Source organism: Lissotriton vulgaris, unplaced genomic scaffold (assembly GCF_964263255.1).
Source record: "Lissotriton vulgaris unplaced genomic scaffold, aLisVul1.2 SCAFFOLD_993, whole genome shotgun sequence".
Classification (NCBI taxonomy): Eukaryota; Metazoa; Chordata; class Amphibia; order Caudata; family Salamandridae; genus Lissotriton; species Lissotriton vulgaris.
In genome coordinates, this window is record NW_028243902.1 from 790,420 (window position 1) to 814,591 (window position 24,172).

At 44.5% G+C, this 24,172-nt stretch overlaps 1 protein-coding gene across 1 annotated transcript in view; it reads right to left on the reverse strand.

Annotated features, from left to right (window-relative positions):
• TMCC3 (transmembrane and coiled-coil domain family 3) overlaps positions 1–19,072 on the reverse strand; it is a 60,003-nt gene extending 40,931 nt beyond the window's left edge. The window contains exon 1 of the mRNA XM_086948704.1: positions 18,136–19,072. Within this exon, the coding sequence (XP_086804830.1) occupies positions 18,136–19,058 (923 nt within the window). The 5' untranslated portion in view covers positions 19,059–19,072. The remainder of the gene's footprint in view (positions 1–18,135) is intronic.
• Positions 19,073–24,172: the final 5,100 nt, after the last annotated feature.

The window sequence follows — 24,172 nt, forward strand, 5'->3', positions numbered from 1 at the left end:
GTTGAAAAGAGACAACCACTTAGCTTTGCCAATGCTTGTTTAAGACTAGAGTAAAGTTGACGCTTTCCACCACCGCAAGCACACAAGTCAATGTGTCCAACTTGGCGAGCAACAGCAAAAGGCAAATCAAATATTACGCATAAAAGTACCAAACACAAGCTTTCTCGAAGATGACCCACAGTCACTTCCCAGCAGTTACACAGCTTATTATTCTGATAGAGATGCTTTCGGATACCCTGAGTCTGCCATGTGACTTCCTAAGATTCCCGAAACGGCTGAGGGCAACGCATGATGGTATTCGGTGTCTTCTTATCTTCAAGGGCCAATAATAATCTAGAGAAGGGGGCGATCGCCAAATGCTGTGCATTTAGCCATCAATGCTAATCTCATCTCAGGGAGGATAATAGATGGACGCAGCACTCAAGCTTTTCGGCAGCTGATAATTCTACCTGAATTGGGAGAATGTGAAAATTCTAACTGGCATTTTCAGAAGAGCGTCCATAGATGGTCAGCAGGGTCCATTTCTACATGAGTGCTGAGGCAGTTATGCAGGCCTGCAGTACACAAGCAGTATTGCCTTCAGATGCTCTTAGGAAAAAAAGGAGGGACAAAGAGAAAGAATTGATGTCTAGCAAGCAAGAATGTTTAACGGACAGTGAAACCAACAAATGAAAAGCAGTGGGCGGGCTGTAAGCCCAAAGGGTGAATACAGCACTAGAAGAGACAGCAAATGCGCTGCCTAGGCTTAATCTAAAAATGGGTCAACAGTGTGTTAGTTCTGCAACCGTATTTAAGCCAAGTGCAAACCAAAGTACTTCGGTAATACACTTAAGTATAACGATAGAGTGAAAATAACTTGCTTGGTTTTTGTTGGGTTTATGAACAGAACAGTGATGTTTACACAGAAACACCTTCCCATTACTACTTTATGAATTTGAAAAAATGTAGCGGTAATGGGACTAAAAGTCTATCAGAAGGTATATACTATTTCTATCACTTAACATATTTCCATTAATTAGCAAAGAATACTTCACATATTACACTTCAAAATGGTAGGCGGTTTTACTATTTAGCTCATCAAAACATTAAGGCTGCACATTTCACGTAAATTCATTTGAATTGGAGCAGAGCTTCAGTTTTGCTGAGTGTGCACATTTGTTCTTGGTTTGTTGATTCTTCTACATTCCCAAGTGTGCAGAGCCACACACATCCCCCAGGGCTGAATCTGCTATGATAACTGGAACTCTCAGAATTATCTGGGTTGAACATTTGCAGTATATTTTATAGACCATGGAACCAATGAGATGCCAGATCTCAACCACACACGTTAGTACGTTGAGCAAATGAGTGAAGCATTTCGAAGAGCATCAGATGCCCAAATCAGCTAGGACTGATGACAAGAATGTGAAGAAGCCTACCATAGCAGAGGGTGACCACTAATATCATACATGAGATTTTAGTGAGATTTCTGTGATTGATCCTGTGTGGGCAGAGGCTGCTAAGTCCAAAGTTGAGGGCAAGCACAAAGAAGCTTGAATCCACAGTGTGAGATTGTGGAGCGAGGGCAGCAAACCAGAGGAGAGATCCCGATGAAGATGTGGAGGAGGAGCATGGATGGAGTGGGAGTCTCACGAGAACACACATGGGCCTATGGAAGATATAGTGAAATAGAGTGCCTTACATTTCACCTGGACCAGAGATAACCAGTGAAGTGAATGGCGGGCATCAGACAGAGATTGAATGCAAGCCTGATGGGGAGTCCAAGATAGCAAATGTTACCATAATCTAATAATTGATTCTGCAACAGATTCCTGCTCCCATCAGATAAGCCACAAATGCTGAGAGATGAAAGGTAAAATCTTTTTCAACTGTCTCATTTCGTGGAAATAGTCAGAGGTCACAGAGGCCCCCCCCCCCGAGATACTCATCAAATGAAAACCAAGATTTTGAACCCTTGTGACAGGTAAGAGGGTGAGCTCTTCTCACTTGACCAAAGGCTAGGTGCCACAGTCTACCCTGGCCTAAGAGAAACACTTCTTTCTTACTGGCTTTGAGCATTGGCAAATGACTGCTCATCAAAACATAGTTGGCTGTCTGAGCTAAAGAGGTTAATGAAGATCCGAGAGACTGGTTGGAGCGTAGGATAAGCTGGATGTCATCTGCATAAGAGCCCAGCTCCTTGCCAAAAGATCTTACAAAGACAGGCAGTGGAATCATGTAGCTGTTTAAGAGAATGCAGGATAAGGAGGACACTGGGAAACTGAAGGAGATTAGCAAATGCGGTCAGCAGAATAGTGGAAGCAGCAGAGATGAGGTCCACTCGAACTGGAAGGAGGAGAGCCATGCCAAGGCCTCTCAATGCAGGCCGTCTTCCACCAAACTGTAAATATATAGTAGTCCACTGTTTTGAAGGTGCCAGAAATTTCTCCAAGAATAAGGCCAGTCGAATGACCGGTGATGAAGCTCAGCCCTTTTCAGCCTCAACCATGGTTGAAGCACCCGCATGGTGAGACGGAATACAGTGTAGGCACAGAGTTCAGTGAGCAAACTCAAAAAAGTATATTCACTCATGTCAGCGCTAAACACCTAAACACAGGTGTGCTGATTGTTTTGATTATTATCAAAGCCTAGCACAACATAACTCATGGCCAGGAAATGTTGGAAACAAGTTACTAGTGGGTGTAAGTTTGCTGATACCCGTTAATACTAACGTTTTTTAAACTGTGAGTCCAGAGACAAAAAAATTTAATTTTCTATCAGCTCCCAATTGGCAGATACACTTGTAAGAGGTTACAATGCAGATCCAACGCTAACCTATGGGTGATACAGGCCTTTCTGTAGTGAAAAATGAAATTAGCAGTAAAACAAAACAGTGTGTCTTACCTTTTAAATACAGTGCACCCTGCCCAGGATGCTACCTTGGGCCGACCTTAGGGATGCCTTACATGTTATTAAAGGAAGTGTTGGGGCCTGGCAAGTGGGTTCACTTGCCAGGTTGAGGTGGCAGTTTAAAACTGGCCACACAGACACTGCAGCGGCAGGTTTGAGACATGTTTGCATGGCTACTAATGTGGGAGGAACAATCAGTGCTGCACGCCAACTAGTGCAAAAAGAACAATTGATGGACAGAATGCAGAACAATGTCATACATTCACCCCTGTACAGAGATCTGGGCCTAAATCCATCGTTTTGTTTTGCTTACCATGCCATTCCAGTTTGGACCCAGCCATTTGCAAATCAGTCTTGACCCTGTGCCCAATGGGAACAGTCCGGCTCGAACTGCCAAGCCAGGTCCTCCCTGGACTGGAAACAAGCATCCTAGTACCGGTTTCGGGCTTTCAGCCCTGATAAGCCAGGATAGCTTGACTCCAGTGGCATGGAGAGCACAGGACCAATGTCTGGGCATACCCTTCCCACTCGGGGTGACAAATGCAAAAAGAACAATTGTTGGACGGAATACAGAACAAGCACAGTACAGAGATCTGGGCCTAAATCCATCGTTTTTTGCTCACCATGCCATTCCAGTTTGGACTCAGCCATATGCAAATCAGTCTTGACCCTGTGCCCAATGGGAACAGTCAAACCCAAACTGCCAGGCTAGGTACTCCCTGGACTGGAAACAAGCATCCTAAGACCGGTTTTGGGCTTTCAGCCCTCATCAGCCAGAACAGCTTGACTCAAGTGGCATGGAGAGCACAGGACCCACCTCTGGGCGTACCCGTCCGACTCAGGGTGACAATGACAGATGACAACAAAAGAATCACAACAGAAAGCAACACAGACACATATTGCTTCCAAGATCTTCAAAATACTTAATAAAGCACAGCACAACTAAGTCCCGCCCTGCATAGCAAATGGTCTTCATACATTTCCTCAAAACGCTCACCGCTCCTTGCAGCTGAAACCTGGTTGAACATTTGCCCTCGATTGCTTCAAAATAAGCCGATCCTCTCACTCATTCAAATGAAGTTCTTTGCATCTCACTTCCTCTTAAAGGACCCCCTATAAACTTTTAAAATTAAAAGTCAGAGTCTGACACTTGCTGGTCCTGTAAAGCATTAACTGATGTTGAACATATTTTCTTCTCATGCCCCTACATTTACTCTTTTTGGGTGGACATCTCTTCTCAAATAAATAACATTTTCAAAATCTCCATCTCACTGAACTTCCCACTGGTAAAACTTGGGACGAACACAGCCATGCCACCTATTAAGCTCCCGAACGCAGGCCTCACTCACTTGATATGCTATTCATTTAGGTCATATTGATTAACTGAAAATCCTTCAGCAATGTCTCTTACCATACATGGTGGGTGTGGGTTCTTACCTTAGTTTGCAATGCATAATGGAAACAGTAGACAGCTTGTTTCACAATATGTAACAGACGTAAGGGGTACTGCCCATCCTGCTACACTGACAGGACACACATTCTTCAAAGTCTGGGCAGTTAAACTCCGCTCCACTCGCAGAGTTTGCAGATGTTTTTTTGTTTATGATTGCACAGTGCGGGCAAACACCTGGTGCTGAAAATCACGGTGAACTGCATTTATCTAACACACTCCGCCGCTTGTCGACCTCCAAGTAGCGTGGCAGAATTTTTTTTTTGCACTTCACGGTGTTCCGCTATGCAGAACTCTGCGAACTCCACCCAGGCCTACATCCTACCTAAGTTTTAGCAGATCACCATCAGTTCACATAACTCTCTCTCCTCACCTCCTATCTACCTTTCTACTTCTTTTTAGCTATCTCTGTCTCAATTTACTGAATCGATCTTTTCCTCAGATAGAAAGTACGACAACTCTTCTTCTGAGTTTTTTATGTTGAGCCTGGGCAGCGCATGCGCTGCTCTGCGAGGCATTGCTGTATTCAGGTATGAACTTGACGCTCCACCCATTTTCCGCCAATCTTTTCAATTGGCTCCTGTTAGTGTCCTTTCTAAATGGTTGCTTTTGATTCATGAATAGTATTAGTAGTCCCACCTTAGTACCGCCTTTTCTACATTTGTAACCGCCCATGAGGACTGGCACTTTTATTTATGTTGTTGTTACTCAGTATGTTCTATTAAGTCTGTGAGCACTATTTTCTTGAATGATTTTCTCCTATTCCACCCACAACATGCTTTCCTGCAACGCAGAACGGCGCCCGCTTTTATATTTTTATTAGTAATGGTGGGCGTGTCATGTTTACAAAAGGTGCGGGCTACCCAACTTGCACCTTTTCATCCTCATTTTCTTTTGTTGGCCGCACAGTCCGATTTTACTATAGTGGCTGTGCTCCTTCTTTATTTTCTTTGCCACTGCGGTCTGCTTTAACTAAAGCGGCTGCGCTCCTTTCTTTATTTTCTTTGCCAGCAGTCTGCTTTAAGTATAGCGGCCATCTTTTCTTTTTACAGGAGTACTAGCCAATGGCGGCCGTTGCACATAAAGGCATGCAGCCGCCATTGGCTAGTACTCTGTACTATACAGGGAAGTCATTGAGACTTTTCAGCAACCGCTTTACAGAAGCATCAGTTTCATTGCACAAGCTAACATTCTTTTTTGTTGTTGTTGTCAGCTTGCCCATAACTCATCTCCCCAATATCCTGGATCTCTCATGCCATGCCCAACACCTTCGCCCCCCTCCCACTTGCCCGCCCCCACCACCCATCAAAAGGTCAAGACCACTTTCCGCTGTATATTGATTTCCCATGCCTCTTTTTTTGCTTTTTTGCAGTTTTATACAAGGCTTCTGCGCGAATCAATGAAAAGTGGGCATGGAGAGAGATTTTATCATTTATCTGTCGTCTGTAGGACTGCGGTCTGTGCCTTGGCTACTGCATGTATTTTTTGTAAATAAAAAGAACCACATTTACTGAGCAGTCTCGGCTAACAACTTTCAATGGGTTAAGCATTGTGAGGGATAACCTCTGACATTTTTGGGCATTCAAATTATGTAACACAAGAAGACATCAACACACTACTGGAAAACTACCAGCAACCGCCAGTAGGAACACAGCTGAATAAAGCGACATTTACATGGGGCCCAATAGGACAGCCATTTAACAGGTGCAAATTAACAAAAAAACACCAGACCAAAAGGTTTGAGCTAATACCCTGCAGTCATTCAGCAGGCAGTCCTGTTTTTATCAATTTACCTACGTGACTTTGAAGAAACAATTGAAAAACACCACCTGAAAGAGGGACAGGAACCTGTGAGATGCTTCCAAAAACATTCACTTAAATTTGTTATTACAGCAAAAAACTGCACATTTTTTGTAAAACGGGAATGCATATTTACAAGCTTGTTTCTTATCAGATGAACAGGCAGCCGACTAGACTAAAGCTCTCCGTACAACCTACACCTCTGCTGCGTAAAAAACAGCTCTAACTTTCACAAATGCAAAACCCATTCCATTTGAAATACTTGCTTATACTTCCACTCCAACCCAAAACACATGGGTAAAAGACATTGTCATTTATAACGCCAATAGCTCTAACTCTCTCAAATGTGAGACCATTTGCATTGCAAATGCTTGTTTTCTGAATGATGTCAATCCCAGCCATTATTCACAGCGACCAAACATGTACTGAAAACTTTATCTCAACCTCCTGGCTCAGTGGAAAGGTACTTTGATAGCACCTCTGTTGTCATTGTTGGTGTGTTGTTGCTGTGTTCCTTACGCTCCCTGTAATTCCATGTGCTGCTGACATTTTGTGCAAAAAGTGCAGATCAAGGAAAAATGTTAGATATGCCACAATCAGTGGCGTAGCTGGCCCTATAGCTGCCTGTGGAGGACCCTGTGTTTGCCGCCCCACGGTGGATGCATTGAAAAGTGTGGGGGGGAGGGGCGAGATTTGGCAGTGATTGTCCCCCGCCCACGATGGCGGCAATATAGAGGGGTGGGGCTGATTGCCCACCGAGACAGTAGGTAAGAGCAGGAAGAGGCCACCGTCGCCCTTCAAAACTCGTGCCGCCCAGGGCAGACCACCCCCCTCTTGCTACGCCACTGGCCCCACTTATATTTCACCACATATCCCTAACCTGTTAATAAAAATTCTCTGCCTTAAATGTTTAAATATTGTAAGACATCTAATTTATATGGCTGTATTGATTAATTAAGCCTAAATTGTGCCAAGCCCCGTACCATTTCACTGCATACCTTATAGTGTGATCTGGTCATAAGTCGGAATTGCAGCCCTTCAGCATCAGCAACCCGTCCATGTGCATACCTCTGCTTACCGGCGCCCAGTACACCTTTATTACTAAAGATGTCTTATACAGCAAGGAGAGGTCACCCGAGTTCGACTCCTGCTCTGCTGCAAAAATGTGAAAGCAATGGCTTTTTGCTGAAGCATGCAGAAGCTAAAGCTACAATTACCTCTTCCTTCCAAGACAGATCACTGCAAGGTCATCCTCTGTTACAGCCAAAATAACAACGCATACATCACTGAAGTGGAAAGTTTTCCTCCTCAGACTTGTTAGTTTGAATGACAGCAGAAAGAAACGGGGTCGAGCACTCATTTGTTGAATTACCAGTCAGCTAGTCTCTTTTGTAGGGCCTACACCGATTATGCACATTCTCTTATACTAAATGCAGTCATGTTCACATGCAATCAGGGCTGTCTTGCATGTAGCATCATACACAACAGATGGCATTTCAACACAAATCATAACAGTAACATAGAAGCACACTTTTACAACAGCATAGCAATGGGCCCCTATAATACAGCACAATAACACTGAGTCTATGCTTGCCTCCTAAGTCTCCCCTAAACTGTAATCTTTGTTTTAAATGCTGCTGTATAGTTAGATGTCTATTTAAATGTGGACGAATGTTTTCTTAATACAGTGCAAAAGGTCATTGCATTAAGCACTGCCTTAGTGACCAGCAAGGACAAGTGATCCAGGCCGCATGCTTTATACTTAGTATGTCTTGAGCAGCTGCTGTAGCAAATTGTACTCATTTAAAAAAACATCAGATGCATGAAATGTTTTGGGGTCCTTGTACAGCTGTCTATCAATCATGGAAAATATAGCCCTTTTTTAGGTCTCAGCCTGCCATGGCTGCGCAGACATGCACAGTCTCGCTGGCGAGATTTAATGAGATAGAGAGAATATCACTAGCGAGGTTAAGCCCCACCCCTCTTCTCCATTGGCTGGCCTCCTAAACGTCGGCCAGCCATTGGAGAAGAGGTCCTAGTGACGTTCTCCTTTCTCTTTGAGCCCCGTCCTTTTCAGATTGGGTTCCTTGACTTACTGCTGAAGTAAAAGGTTTCTTATCTTCTTTATGGGTCCAGATGGCCCCATAAAGAAGATAAGGAACCTTTTATGCCAGCATGAAGTCCGGGCGCCCAGTCTGAAAAGGACGGGACTTAGAGACAAAAGGCTAGCGAGCGCTTGTGTTTTTTTTGGGTCCGTTTCACGGCGAAGCAACGACCGCTGACGTCTTGTTTTTTATCTCGTTCTATCTTCAAGTCCGTGAATCACAATTTTATCTTGTTCCATCGCAGACATGCGCCTGATTGGCTTCGTGCCATTTCTCCCTCCTTTAAAAAGCCTGATATCTTGGCCTGTGTTGAGTTCTATTTGGAGCTGGCGGTGAGATTGGGGGTAGGATAGCACTCTTCTATATTTGAACGGTACCCGGGGGTGCTGACAGCAGCTCTGCCTTCCACGCCCCTCCCCCGCTGCCACCGTCGGCTCCCGGCTGCTTCGATCCTCTCAGGAGACGCTCTCTCCGGGTGACAGACATCAATTTGTGCCTTACCTTGTTAAATCTATTCCTGCCTCCAGCCTGCCCACCTCACCCGGACTCTGCCCACGGCGCAGGCCTTGGGCTGTCAGATATCACTCTTCTAGGGCTCATTACCTGCATGTCGCGGTGCTGTAGGACCGGGGCCGCGCAGACGCCATGTCATGGCGCAGACAGATTTCCGGAGTGCCTTGCTCTTCCCCCGTGCGCTCACCTCTGAAGATCTGTCTGCTGGGTGGCCTTAACCCACTTGGCCCCCGGTGCCCGTGCCTGGCAGTGATTGAGGGAGCTTGGAGGGCTGGTGGTTGTTAGAGGGGCAGCTTTCCAATATTTGGCACTGAGGAGAAAATAGCGCCATGAGGAGCGCAGACTTGTCTTCTTTGGTACAGGTTAAGTGACGCAGGTGGTGTGAGGGTCCCCCTGAACCCCAAGTATAGCTTTGTTTTGTCTTTTCAATTAAGAGGCCCGGGAGCTTAATTTGTTTTCTTTAATTGGGGCCTATTCTACCTTATTATGCCGTTGATTGGTTCCCCGCTGCCTCTGTTCAGATATTTTAGAAGAGTGGATCAATGTGTCTGGTTTACAAGTCCCTAGGGTACCACAAAATGGTGCATGCACCTGCACCACCCTGTAGTGATGGGCCACCGGCCCTTTTGCCACCTGCTGTTACTGCACAGCCTTTTTTTTTTTTTTTTTTTTTTGGGAAAACAGATGCCCACCCCACCACTTCTCAAATGCTCTCTACTACGAGCAAACAAATCAAAAATGAATTTCAGATTTGTTCGGTATATTTATTTTTACCTTTTACTCTAGAAATTTCAACATATAAGCTCAGACGGATTGTCTGAGAAAGACACTCAACATGTAACAACGACTGTACAATAATGCAACAAAAAGGAATATAAATCACAGGAAAAGTTACAAAACACACAATTATATAATACAAGGTCTTGTCGATATTGAGGAAACCCTGCTGCGCAAGGAGGCCTATTTGATCATGAGATTTAATAGTGCCCAAACTGGACTTAATAGCATGTCCGAGGTATCAAGGCTTTAATCCTGTTACTTCTAAATGTTGCTTTACCTGTTTTGAACTACATGTCCCAGAGTTCCATGCGCTTATTGAATGTTCATATCCCCGCCCTAAAGATGGCGTTGTTGTTTCTGAATTGAACCTGGCAGTTGTATGACGGAGCGCCTACTGAACCGGTGAGTGCTCCGCATAATAGCTGGCGGTTTATCTGGGACTCTTAAACGGAGCTGACAACTTACAAGTCTCCCGTTTTCGTTTGACAGGCTGGAAGCCGAGGAATAGGAAACAGTGCGGTTCAACCCGGATACCGCTTCACCGTGGTGTATGAATTGACAGCAGCTTGATCGCGATTCTAAGACGCGCAAGCAAAGGTAACTTGCACACGAATCCATCCCGCTGTAGTCTTTAGCGTAAACAGTCTGGATTCGAGCAGGCTCTAAAACTATGCTACGCTCTTTGCCCCCTTACCAGATCGACCAGCATGCCTGAAACCTGAGACCGTTGAGAAAACGTTGTGTCTCCAGGTACGCGTTTTAAAACTTGTGATCGTTGAGTCATTTTGTTACTTTAAATGCGTGAGCCGGTGTAAAATCTAATGTGGCGACTTTGGTTCGCACTTTACAGGTTAAATAAGGAACCACAGGATATCTGAACTAGAAAGGGACAGGGAGAAAACACTTGCTACTGTCCAAGGTATGAATCTGGAATTTTTTCCTTTATGTTTCGCGGGTTCACCCGCGTGTGCACAAACTTAAAGTACATTGCTTTTTCACATTCTAAGCTTGATGTTATCTTACAGATAACAAGGTCCCGCTACAAGCATTGGTGCTAATAGATCCCCGAGATAAGGCCTTCGGAGTCACTGTCAGGTACTAAAAGGGCCATGAGGGGCATTGGGGGCAGTCACCCTGGTATTGAGAACGTTTGGTGACATGTTGCTCTCCTTTTGTCTTTCTTTTTAACATAAACACCTTTTAGAACTACATTGATTGAGCCCTGATGAGAGTCCGTCAACCTGATTCACGGACTCGAAACGCGTCGGCATCATTGGAGGAATATGCGAAGGATACAGAATTTATTTCTGAGTCTTACTGATTAATTTGTTTATATTCTTCCAATTGTTTTCCTTGAACGTGTCTCTTTCATTGAGTCGATAAATTAATTTTGGTTTATTGAATGTTCTAATATGTGCAGAGATTCATTGGTTTATTGAATGTTCCAATACGACCACTCACTATCCAAAAGGTGTATTATATAATTGTGTGTTTTGTAACTTTTCCTGTGATTTATATTCCTTTTTGTTGCATTATTGTACAGTCGTTGTTACATGTTGAGTGTCTTTCTCAGACAATCCGTCTGAGCTTATATGTTGAAATTTCTAGAGTAAAAGGTAAAAATAAATATACCGAACAAATCTGAAATTCATTTTTGATTTGTTTGCTCGTAGTAGAGAGCATTTGAGAAGTGGTGGGGTGGGCATCTGTTTTCCCAAAATTTTATATGGTCCAGCCTACCCTACATCCCGGGACCTACCTCCTTAACTACACAAAGTTTAGGGCGGGTGTAATCACCCGCGAGAGTAAAAAGGGCACTTGAGTCATTCTGTCTTGTTATTAATTTTTTCACTCCTGGGAGGAAGGACTCTCTGTCCTTCATTAGGGGATGTCTGAGAAGGACACTCTTTCATTTTCTGAGAGCCATATTAAATCTTTATGCGAGTCAGACCCCTTCCCCGACGTTGCCCTTAGCACCTCGGCACAACAACAGAACGAGTCCGATAAACTAACGAGACTTAGCAAAAAACACATCAGAACAGAATTACATGGGCATTTTTTATTGAAGCACCTGAGGGGAGGGACAATCCCCTGGGGTCTTCAAGTGAAAAATGTCCCGGTGATATTCACTGACGACGCTGAGTATAAGAAAGGATTCAGTTGTATTAACACCAAATGCAGTCGGGACCTTATGGTCCACACCATTGAGACCGCACAACGCTTGTGTCAGAAGGAATTAGAAGAGATTCAAGAACTTACTAAAAGCATTTTGGACAGTACTGTGGTTCCTGATGCTAAAACATTGATTGAAAAAATAGAAAAGGACATTCTGGCCTTTCGGGATATTACGATTAACAACAAAACCTCACAATACGAGAGAGACGCCAAATCCTTCAGTTTAGAAAAGGCATATCCTTTCCTGAAGGACGACTATTACACTCAGGCTGACTCGCGTGGAGCACTTTATAAATTTCAGGGTCGATCAAGGAATCGTTTCAAGACTTTCTCAGAAACATCCTCCTCATCTGACGCCTCTGGGTCTCACCAAAAGGGCAATCCTAACAAAAAGCAGGTTTCTTTTTTAGACAAAAACCAACAGGGCAAGACAAGATACAAAGTCCCGTGGGAAATGCGCACGCGCAGGAACCACTATCAATCATAGCGGCTGCAACTAACATTGTAAATTTATCTGCTAAACAACTTACTCAGGGCGAGGAATCTGTGCTTAATTTGGGGCTCAAATTTGTTCCCAGCCAACAAACTGATTACACCAAACTTAAGATGGAGATGATTGCTTTTTGCCGCAAGATACGACTGCGAGCATTCTTTGCAAACCAGCCACCTAGCTTAAACATTGAAACAACTGGTTTGAGAAATAAGTCGAATTTCATTCCAAACCAAAACATTCCTAAGCAAGTCCTTGCATATGAGCAAGTACTATTGTCCTCCATCAACAAATTTGAGAAAAACAAAAGGTATGTCCAATCCAATGTGAGCAAAGGACAAAGACAAGCACTCAGGAACTTACAAGAGGACCATTCCGTCCTGATAAAACCAGCCGATAAAGGCGGGGCCGTGGTACTGTGGCCCAAAGATAAATACATAATGGAAGGCCAATTGCAGGTTGATAATGTGACATGGTATAGGAAACTGCAGGGAGACCCAGTTAAGGAAATTCAGGGAATGATAATGCAATTAATTCAGGAGGGTAAAGACAGTGGGTTTGTAGGTGAAAAGGAAAGTGAATATCTTGTGAAGAAATTCCCTCGAACCCCAGTGTTGTACCTTCTCCCAAAAATCCACAAAAACCTGACTGATCCCCCGGGACGACCAATAGTCTCGGGTGTGATTCGTGTTTGGAGCCTATCTCCAAATACATTGATTTCTTTTTAAAACCTTTTGTCAGTGGAGTAAGGTCCTATCTAAAGGATACTACGGATTTCCTAGTAAAAGTGGAGGGGATGGAATTTGATCCTGAATCTGAAATCATGGTCACAATGGACGTGACGTCCTTATATACACAGATCCCTCAAGACGAGGCGCTTGAGGTGATAGAGATGTATTTGGACACCAGAGAGAGACCGCATAGAGTACCGACCAAATTTATTGTACAACTGGCAGAATTGACATTAAAAAAGAATTATTTCCGATTTAATGATCAATTTTATATGCAAATCAAAGGTACGGCCATGGGCTGTCCCTATGCTCCGGAGGTAGCCATTTTGTATATGGCGCAATATGAACAAATGTTCATTGAAAATAATAATCCCTTTCAGAAACACATTAAGCAATGGCTACGGTACATCGACGACGTGTGGCTCCTGTGGCAGGGGAGCCACACCGAGTTGATGTCCTTCCACCAGTGGCTTAATAATAAACATCAGGACATTAAATTCTCCCTTGAACAGAGTAAAACTGTTATGACGTTTCTAGACGTCCAAATCACTTGTTCAGAAGGGCACCTCAAATCTTCTCTCTACCGTAAAAAGACAGACAAAAATACCATCCTCCACCACCGGAGTGCTCATCCACGGAACTTGAAAAGTAATTTACCTTACGGACAATTACTCCGGATCCGCAGAAATTGCTCAAGTCTGGAGGACTTTGACCACCACGCGGACAAGTTCTGCGATGAGATGATCACCCGTGGGTACCCCAAGAAGATGTTAAAACACTCGTATAAAAGGGCTCGTTACACGCCAAGAGAATGTTTACTGCAGAATAAAACAAAACGAGATCTTGAACAAATGGTGTGCGTCACGACTTTTGGGCCAGATACACATCGGGTCAGACAAATGGTCCTAAAGAATTGGCATCTGTTGGAAGAACTGGAGTGCCCCTTTCCTAGGCCCATTTTTGCCTACAGAAGAAATAGGAGTATCGGCCAACACCTAGTACGTGCCGATATTGCCACACCCAGACCCAAACAAGACCTTCTATCCAAATGGGGTCTCAAACCTGTTGAGGGGCACCACAAGTGTGGGAACTGTGTGTCCTGTGGGTCCTGTCTGGAGGGCTGTGAATTCCAACATAAGCAAGTGAAATGGACTAATAAAGGGTTCTCCAATTGTAGGACCAAAAATGTTGTGTACGCCATCATCTGTGGTTGCCCTAAACTTTACATAGGGAAGACTAACCAGCAAGTGAACACTAGGATAACACAACATCGATCCCGTATCAAAAATAAAGTGCTCAGCGCGCCAATGGTCCAACACTTTGTTGATAAATCACATGCAGAAACTGACTTTTCTTGGACAGTATTGTACACAATGCCCACCAAAAAAGGTCTTGTCGATATTGAGGAAACCCTGCTGCGCAAGGAGGCCTATTTGATCATGAGATTTAATAGTGCCCAAACTGGACTTAATAGCATGTCCGAGGTATCAAGGCTTTAATCCTGTTACTTCTAAATGTTGCTTTACCTGTTTTGAACTACATGTCCCAGAGTTCCATGCGCTTATTGAATGTTCATATCCCCGCCCTAAAGATGGCGTTGTTGTTTCTGAATTGAACCTGGCAGTTGTATGACGGAGCGCCTACTGAACCGGTGAGTGCTCCGCATAATAGCTGACGGTTTATCTGGGTTGTATGACGGAGCTGACAACTTACAAGTCTCCCGTTTTCGTTTGACAGGCTGGAAGCCGAGGAATAGGAAACAGTGCGGTTCAACCCGGATACCGCTTCACCGTGGTGTATGAATTGACAGCAGCTTGATCGCGATTCTAAGACGCGCAAGCAAAGGTAACTTGCACACGAATCCATCCCGCTGTAGTCTTTAGCGTAAACAGTCTGGATTCGAGCAGGCTCTAAAACTATGCTACGCTCTTTGCCCCCTTACCAGATCGACCAGCATGCCTGAAACCTGAGACCGTTGAGAAAACGTCGTGTCTCCAGGTACGCGTTTTAAAACTTGTGATCGTTGAGTCATTTTGTTACTTTAAATGCGTGAGCCGGTGTAAAATCTAATGTGGCGACTTTGGTTCGCACTTTACAGGTTAAATAAGGAACCACAGGATATCTGAACTAGAAAGGGACAGGGAGAAAACACTTGCTACTGTCCAAGGTATGAATCTGGAATTTTTTCCTTTATGTTTCGCGGGTTCACCCGCGTGTGCACAAACTTAAAGTACATTGCTTTTTCACATTCTAAGCTTGATGTTATCTTACAGATAACAAGGTCCCGCTACAAGCATTGGTGCTAACAGATCCCCGAGATAAGGCCTTCGGAGTCACTGTCAGGTACTAAAAGGGCCATGAGGGGCATTGGGGGCAGTCACCCTGGTATTGAGAACGTTTGGTGACATGTTGCTCTCCTTTTGTCTTTCTTTTTAACATAAACACCTTTTAGAACTACATTGATTGAGCCCTCATGAGAGTCCGTCAACCTGATTCACGGACTCGAAACGCCTCGGCATCATTGGAGGAATATGCGAAGGATACAGAATTTATTTCTGAGTCTTACTGATTAATTTGTTTATATTCTTCCAATTGTTTTCCTTGAACGTGTCTCTTTCATTGAGTCGATAAATTGATTTTGGTTTATTGAATGTTCTAATATGTGCAGAGATTCATTGGTTTATTGAATGTTCCAATACGACCACTCACTATCCGAAAGGTGTATTATATAATTGTGTGTTTTGTAACTTTTCCTGTGATTTATATTCCTTTTTGTTGCATTATTGTACAGTCGTTGTTACATGTTGAGTGTCTTTCTCAGACAATCCGTCTGAGCTTATATGTTGAAATTTCTAGAGTAAAAGGTAAAAATAAATATACCGAACAAATCTGAAATTCATTTTTGATTTGTTTGCTCGTAGTAGAGAGCATTTGAGAAGTGGTGGGGTGGGCATCTGTTTTCCCAAAATTTTATATGGTCCAGCCTACCCTACGTCCCGGGACCTACCTCCTTAACTACACAAAGTTACTGCACAGCCGCCACACCACTTGGGTTTACCAATGTTTGTTGCGAGTTTCAGTGCCTGCACTGTTGAATGCTCCCTGCCTTAACGCCTAGTCTGCTTTACCAACATCCACGCCCTACACTCTCACACCCCGTGCCTGCACTGTTTTATGCTCCCTGCCTAAACGCCTAGTCTGCACTAGCGAACTCCTCCGTCCAACACTACTACACACCTGTGGCTGTACCAGATATCCTGGCCTTGTGCCAGGCCACAACCTGCACAAACATCCGGTGCTACGTTGTGTCACAACTTCTAAACCATCCGGCAGGAATGGGCAGCAGTGCATCCGGCTGCTGCAGCTGCACATATGGGTGCTGCACACACACACACACTTGTTCTCTCAGGGCGGGTGACCCCCACCCCTCCCCGCACGGGGGTGCCGTGTTTACAGGACAAAAGGGGGTGGTGATGCACGGGGCATCTGAATCAATCAAACATTCACACCCAGTCAAAAGATCTGGGTTTAATCCATCACCCTTCTTTAGCCCACTCTGCCACCCCAGTTCAAACATGGCTATATGCAAATCAGTCTGACCCTGTGCCTCATGGGAACAGTGCAGCCCGAACTGCCAAGCCATGTCTTCCCTGGACCGGAAACAAGCTTCCGAGGACCGGTTTCTGGCATTTTCTCCACACCACTGGAGTCAAGCTATCCAGGCTGAATGAAGGCTGATAGCCAGAAACCGGTCCTTGGATGCTTGATTCCGGTCTGGGAAAGACATGGCTTGGTAGTTCGGACTGGACTGTTCCCATGAGGCACAGGGTCAGAGCTGATTTGCATATAGCCTGTGTCTAACCCAGGGTGGTGTGGAGTGCAAAAAAACGATGGATTTAGGTCCAGATCCTTGTACTGGGGTGAATGTATGACATTGTTCTACATTCTGTCCATCAACTGTGTTTTTTGCAGTGTTTACAGGACAGCCAGGCTTGTTACACGCATTACGGAGGCTCGGTAGCAGCGGGGGGGGGGGCCTGGCTACATTTGCTGCAAAGTTAAGCAGCTCTGCTCGTTTCATTTCTTCGCCATCTTTAAAGTGCCCCCGGGGGACCTTGACCGTGGTGTGTTTTGTGCAGTTATTGGCTCGCATTGGGGTGATTGCTGTTCGAAGGTGTTGTAACTTTGCTGTACATTTCCAGCTCTGTGAACTTGTCTAGTCTGCATTGTCAAAGGCAAATTATTTTTAATCCTATTGACGCATCACTCCGTCAGTATGTATAATTGTATACATGATACTCTCGCATTATTTGACATTTGTGCAGCTCCGTTACCGCTAAAATGTAAGCGACCTCACATCACGCATACTGTTTTTTAATTTTGTGCAACACACCTTCTAGAATACGCGTACCCTTACATGTTGTATAAAAAAACCCTCTTAATGAGTGATTTGCCTTCTAAAATCGAGTAAACATTATAATGTCTGAATTAAGGTTTACTCTCATGTGTGTGGCTCTGTGTGTGTGTGTGGCTCTGTGTGTGTGTGTGTTGCTCTGTGTGTGTGGGTGTTGCTCTGTGTGTGTGGGTGACTGTGTGTGGGTGGCTGTGTGTGTGTGGCTCTGAGTGTGTGGCTCTGTGTGTGTATGTGTGTGGCTCTGTGTGTGTGTGGCTCTGTGTGTGTGTCTGGCTCTGTGTGTGTGTCTGTGTGTGTGTGGGGCTCTGTGTGTGTGTGTGTGGCTCTGTGTGTGTGTGGCTCTGTGTGTATGTGGCTGTGTGTGTGTGTGTGTGTGTGTGTGTGTGTGTGTGTGGCTCTGTGTGTGTGTGTGGCTCTGTGTGTGTGTGGCTCTGTGTGTGTGTGTGTGTGGCTCTGTGTGTGTGAGTGTGGCTGTGTGTGTGTGGCTTTGTGTGTGTGTGGCTTTGTGTGTGTGTGGCTCTGTGTCTGTGTGTGTGCAAATGCAATAGGTCTCGCATTTGCAAGAGATTAAGCTATTGGCATTGTAAATGACAATGCCATTTATTTATCTGTTTCAAAACCAACACATACATAGCATTTTTGTCATTTACAATGCCAATAGCTCTAACATTTGCAAAGGCGAGACCGTTGCATTGTAAATGCTTGTTGTACTATGGTACAGTTATTACATTTCTATAAACAACCACATTTTTTTAAACACAAATAAAACTGGAAAATAAAATAGGTACCTGTATCGTTCTTCTTGTAAAGTTTGAGACATAAACCCGTACTCTCTTTTAAACTGCACTTTCAGGGATTCAATGTCTTCTGCTAGCTGAGATTGTCCTTCCTTGATCTCCCGCAGTTCCTCCAGGATCATAGAGAGCTTCCCTTGACTGTCAAGAGTACTGGTCCTGCCTGTCCCAAAGGAATGATTCCCGTTACTATCCGCAGACCCAGAGGTTGCGCTAGAGCAGTCCTCGTCACTGGCGTATTTTGGTTTAGTTCCAATTGTGGCGCTGCCGCTGAGGTTCCTGGAGCTACCTTGTGGATGGAAACCCTCCATGTCATTCTTCAGGTGAGCAATATTGTCCGCACTGCCAAATTTGTTCCGAATGAGATTTGCAAACTCCCTTGATTTACTGAACACAAACATAGGCGGTGTGAGTGATACCCCAGGCACGCCAGCCTTGGGGTTTTCAGACTGACCCGCAGCTGGCGCGCTGGAGTTAAGGGCGCTGTTGACACTACTGTTGACATCCTTCAAGGAGTGCTGGAGCTCTTTAAGGTTGTCTTTGGAAGACTCCTTGGCGCTTCGAAGAGATATGTTTTGCTCAGTCTCTTTCAGTTTCTTGTGGTACTGCTCCAGTTTCTTTTGCAGCTGAGCGATGGAGTGAGCCGACTTTTGGTTCTTCTTCTCAAAGACCTGCTTGATGCGTCCCGCTTGTTGCTTGTCCGCACTGTTCACCAGCTTCAGGTATTCGGCTACGTTTTCATCGCGAGCGCTCTGCTCAATCTTGATCTGCTCGGTGACTTTTAGGATCTTCTGCTTCAAGGTGTCAGTGTTTTGCTTTACTTTGTGAAAGTCAGCAATTCCATCCGGTATGTCAAAGTTCAGGTTGGTGTCTGAGCCGCCTCGTCGGATGTTAGGTGGCAAACTAAGGGTTTTCATTTCAGACCTTTCCACCTGAAAAGAGTATATATAAAGATATTAAGCAAAGGATAACGAATATGGACATTTCAGCTTAAAATTCATAACAATAGGCAAGGGTTTGCTGCTGTTAACCCCAATGACGTGCTGCGAAAATTACGTATTTTACACAAAAAAATTACATTGATCAGTTAAGACATCGGAGTGTATATTAGATTCGCATTCTTGATTCTTTGTCCATTCTGAGCCATTCTCCTTTTCCTACTTATGAAACATAACGCATTTGCATTCTTTTAGCTTTTGACTAATAATAATTGTGCACTTTTCCAACACGAGTAATGCTCTCGCATTTAGACGTTCCACTTCCCTGTTTTTCTGCAGGTTCACTCTATAGAGTCCGGGATACCCCTTTAGTAGCAGTTTCAGTTGTTCAGAAGGAAAAAATAAAACTCATGTATAGAACATATGGAAGTGAGACTCCTGTTTTGCAGTAAATGTTTTGGGGAATGGATCCTGTTTGTTCTTTTGTGAACTCTAGGAATTTCTCTGCAGTGTTCTACAGGAGTGCTCCGGGTCTCCAGGCGCATGCAGGCATCAGAAAAGGAGAAACCTTCCTCCACTACCTCACATGTCACAGGGACCTTCAGTTGTCCCATTCGGTGGCATGAAGATAATGTTCGAATATTACCACACTGACTGCCCAGGATCTTCCAGGAGTTGTAATGTTCCCTGCAGAAGTGTGAGTGAGTGATTTGTGGTGGGTAAGCAGCTGTTACTTCTTATGCTTGTCATAGGTTGGTTTTAAGAGAGGCTGCATACATTTAGCATATTTCTATTAGTGTGTCTGCAAAGAGTTAATATACACTGACTATGCCACTGCTCCCACCAGGGAACATCCTGATAGAATGTCTCCTTCAAGTTGTGCAGCACTATTCAGAGCTCACTTGAATGGATGCATTATGATCATTGGAGACACACTGATAGAACTATGCAACATGTATTAAGCCACAGTCAATTCAGTGTATCTTAGAAACAAAACTAAAACAAACAGTAGCAGCTGCTTCCGCCCCCCACCTAACAGTAACTTTCACAGAAAGCAGGGAACTAGGGGCTTTTGGACCCCGCGATATCTCCCTGCAGGCTGGCACAGTCACTCACTGCACCCATTCGCAGAGAGATCTCTACTGGAAGCGGTGTTGTGGTGTTCAAACAGCCAGCCCACTTTCACTAATACGATGTCCCTAGGGTTGTTGTGAGTTTGCAGCTGCCCTGGGGGCAGTGCACGGCATGTAATAGTGCACACTGAGCAGGTCTGCCTAGTGTACTCTGTTAATTGTGCCCCACAGGGCAGACCAGGAGAGTGCAACCTTTACAAATTACAACTGCTGGTCTCATGGTAATTTGGAAACTGCATGATGAACCACGGGAAATAGATTATTTTGAGTCAATTGCCATCTCATGGCAACAGTGATATCTTGACCACTGTAGTCCACATTTTTACAGAGGTTTAAACTCAAATGTGGAAAGCATCTGGGTTCTAATAGCAGCATCATAGGTCACAAATCATTAACGAGGACCCCATTTTTGCTTGCATTCACACAGACACACAACGCTGAATTAGACCTCAAGATCTCAACACAAAATAATATCCAGGCACAGATCAGTTCACTTCTGGGAATAAAATGGGGTGGGTACTACGGCACTGAAATATTAGACGGGTGCCTAGACCACAACCAGCGCGTGGGTAAACTAGATGGCCACTGCCCTTTCAGATGTGGGGTAGAAAATGTTTCTTGCGCCTACTGTGGTAAATATCCTAGTGCAAGCCATGCTAGGATCTGCATGCTTTCATCTCACAGGAACATGGAAAGCCTTGGTTGTGAGAGCATCCTTTTTAAGCCCCAGCTGATCTATTATCCCAACACTGGCAGCGAGGCAGGCACCAGGGAAATCTCGCTGCGTTCCTAGTGATGTCATGCCAGCAAAAAAGGGGACACTTTATTTATTCCTTAACCCACTTCATGATGGTGCGGGAAGCTGAGCAGCAAATCCCCAAAGAATACAAAACAGAACAGTATTTTGTTTTCTTTTTTAAATGGGTCATCGCCTACAGTTAATGCTGAAAATGTAAATTAATTCACAGCTTAAAAATTCCTCGTCAAAAGAGATCACAAGGTTGCCATGAATCCCAGATGTGCCACTTCATTGAAAGCGATGGGGGAGTTGAGTCTGGCCAAGAGTCAGACTAAGCTGCGATGAACGAGGACTTGACAATTATGATGGCATCTGAAATTGAGATGTGTACAAAATGTATCTGTTTGCTGCATTGATAAAATTAAGTCAGACACACGTTGTATTACTCCAGGGGTCTCCAAACCGGTCCTGGAGGGCCGGATCCATGCCAGATTTTTAAAATAACTACATGCATCTCAATGGGGATATCCAAAAAATCTGGCATGGATCCGGCCCTCCAGGACCAGTTTGGAGACCCCTGTCTTACTCGATCAGTACAGAGTTTCTGCTGGGAGCAAGCAGCTAACACCTCCTGTGGTGCTTGGCAGAAACAGATACATTATTTAGACTTTCGGGAGAGAATACCTGGTTGAGAATCAACATGGCTGATGCCTGGTGGAGCTGCTAGACTGCTATTGAGGAGATTGGCCCTGGTTTCCCCCTTGACCGTCACCTACGCAGCTGGACATTGGGCACAGTTCTTCCTCGTCTCCTCGCTATGACTCCAACCTCCCCTCCCTCCAACGAATTCTTGCAACATTGTTTTGTGTACTGTACATTACTGCGCTCTTGTAACTGATGTACCTCTTAAACGCAATGATCCTAAATGTAAAGCGCTCGGATACGCTCTTGGGTCTTGTTGCGCTATATAAAACTTTATAAATAAAAAACAATATATATAGTTTAAAAAAAATGTCCTTTCCAACTGATGAGCGTTAGCAATAGATTTGACCTCTAGAGGCTTAGGGTTGAATCACAAACATTTTTGACCAGCACCATTTCACGTCCATAGTGATACGTTAAGGCAGTGCCCTTTACCAGCCTATTATGAAAGCAAGTTTCTGAAGGCGGACATGACAAGAATATTTGTGCATAGTAGTGGTCTGCCATTTCTTTGTGCTACCGTGATTTTGTGCTGTATTATTTCATTATAGTATCTTGTATTGTGTTAACATTGTGGCTGTTTTGTTGAGCGTGTTATGTTTTAGCTGTGCTGTTATGTTGCATTGTGCATGCTATGGTGTTGAGCAATTTTTCCATTTAATGCATTTAAAGCTCTTATGACAAGCAGCCACAGACTAATTTGGAAAACTAGTGCTGCTCCAGCTCTTCAACTATTTTTAGACACAACTGCGTCAGACACAGAGGACCAAAACAGAAATATTTTTGACTCTCGCTATTTCACGTCTCCGTGTTAAATTAAGGAAGTACTTAGCGTAAACACCTTTTACTATTGCATTAGGCCGACGGAATTCTGGATGAGGAAATGTGTGACAAAAACATATGTGTAGATCTGTTATCAGTCATTTTGTTGTGGTGGTAATGTATTCTGCTGTTTTTGGGCTGCTGTGTTTTTGTTAAGTATGATTGCAATCAGTGCCGGACTGGGAACAGCAACCACCCGTGGCAGGTCGCTGCTCGACCGGCCCTGGGAGTGAGGAGGGGGTGCAAGCAAGAAGCTCTGCTACTGCTTTTGTAACAGGGGGCCAATATTGCAGCACCGCTGAAAAAACAGCCCCCTGTAAGAAAAGTGACCCCGCAGCCACAAAACTGGCTCCCACCCCTACGGCCCACCGGGGAAATGCCTGGTGCTCACTGCGGCCAGTACGGTCCTGATTGCAATGCAATTTAGTCGTGCTGTACTGCAGTCGTTGTGCTGCATTCTGTTTTCACTGAATTTTTAGGAAATGCCTTTTTATGTTATGGTTCTTTGTGTATGTTGTGTTTACTTTAGATATGTCAACAAATGATTCTATGTTACAGCGAGCTCTTTAACTACTTAAGACACAAGTCAGCCTAAAACTGTGGCAGAATCGAGACTTAACTCAGAACTCCTAGTTCTCGCCTTACAGGATGTAAGTGTACTTGTAAAGCGCAATGTAACTCCAAGGAGTATCCTGGCGCTGAAGACCGCTGGGGAACCCGTCCTGGTTTTCCCTGTGAGATGGTCCCTTTCTGGGTATCGCCAAGGTGAAACCAGGCATCCCCCGCGTCTGTGGGGGGCCGTTGTAGAGATGAGGCAAGCTTAATGCCCAGAGTTGCCGAGTGTGTTCCCAGGTTAGAGTAGGCACCGAGGGGAGAATTATCGAGTCCGTTTGACCCTGGTCCACGACCCTGCCGCGTTGGGAATTGAACCCTGGTCCCGAGCCGTTCTCTGCTTACGGGTCTTCCGCCTCTAACCAGTGAGCCACACCACTCCACTCCACAGGATACGGTTTGTGTCTTAAATTAGCACTTGCATTGCTGACCTTATGTTATATGGTCATGTGTCTTAACTTGGTGCTTCCAGTGGTCACTTTATGTGATATTACTGACTGTCTTAACTTAGCGCTTCAAGTGCTCACGTCATGTGACATGGCCCATGAAATGACACTACAAACAGCGTTCCCTTTGTTCTCTCTTATCTGAGTTGCGTCAGTGTAGGGAGCTCATCACACGGCATCAACAAAAAAGAATACAAACTTTGTCTGCTGAAGTGCAAGTACAGAATACTATTATGCCAGGCCTATATTGCATAATTTTTGGACCTGCAGCCAAATCTCATCTTATCATGCGCAATTGAAAAATAGAAATAATTTTCAGTCCAGATAATAAATAAGTGTGAAAAGTTTCCACTAAGCGCATTGTTTATTGGTAAACACATAGAAGCATGTCTACCATACATATCTTACATGAGACCTTTAGAGGCCAAAATGCTACTTGTAGTTGGATGAAAGAGACAAATTAAACAGTATTAAAGACAGTAATACCCATATAAAGTATATATTTCAAGTAGTAAAGTATCACTTGCATGGTGCTGACTCTGTGCAAGGTGAGGTGGTGTCCCCCCCCCCCAACCATTCGGTTTTTCTGAAAGTGTGTTTTTTTACTCACTTCCTGGAGAGCGTAAGGAAAAGCTTTGC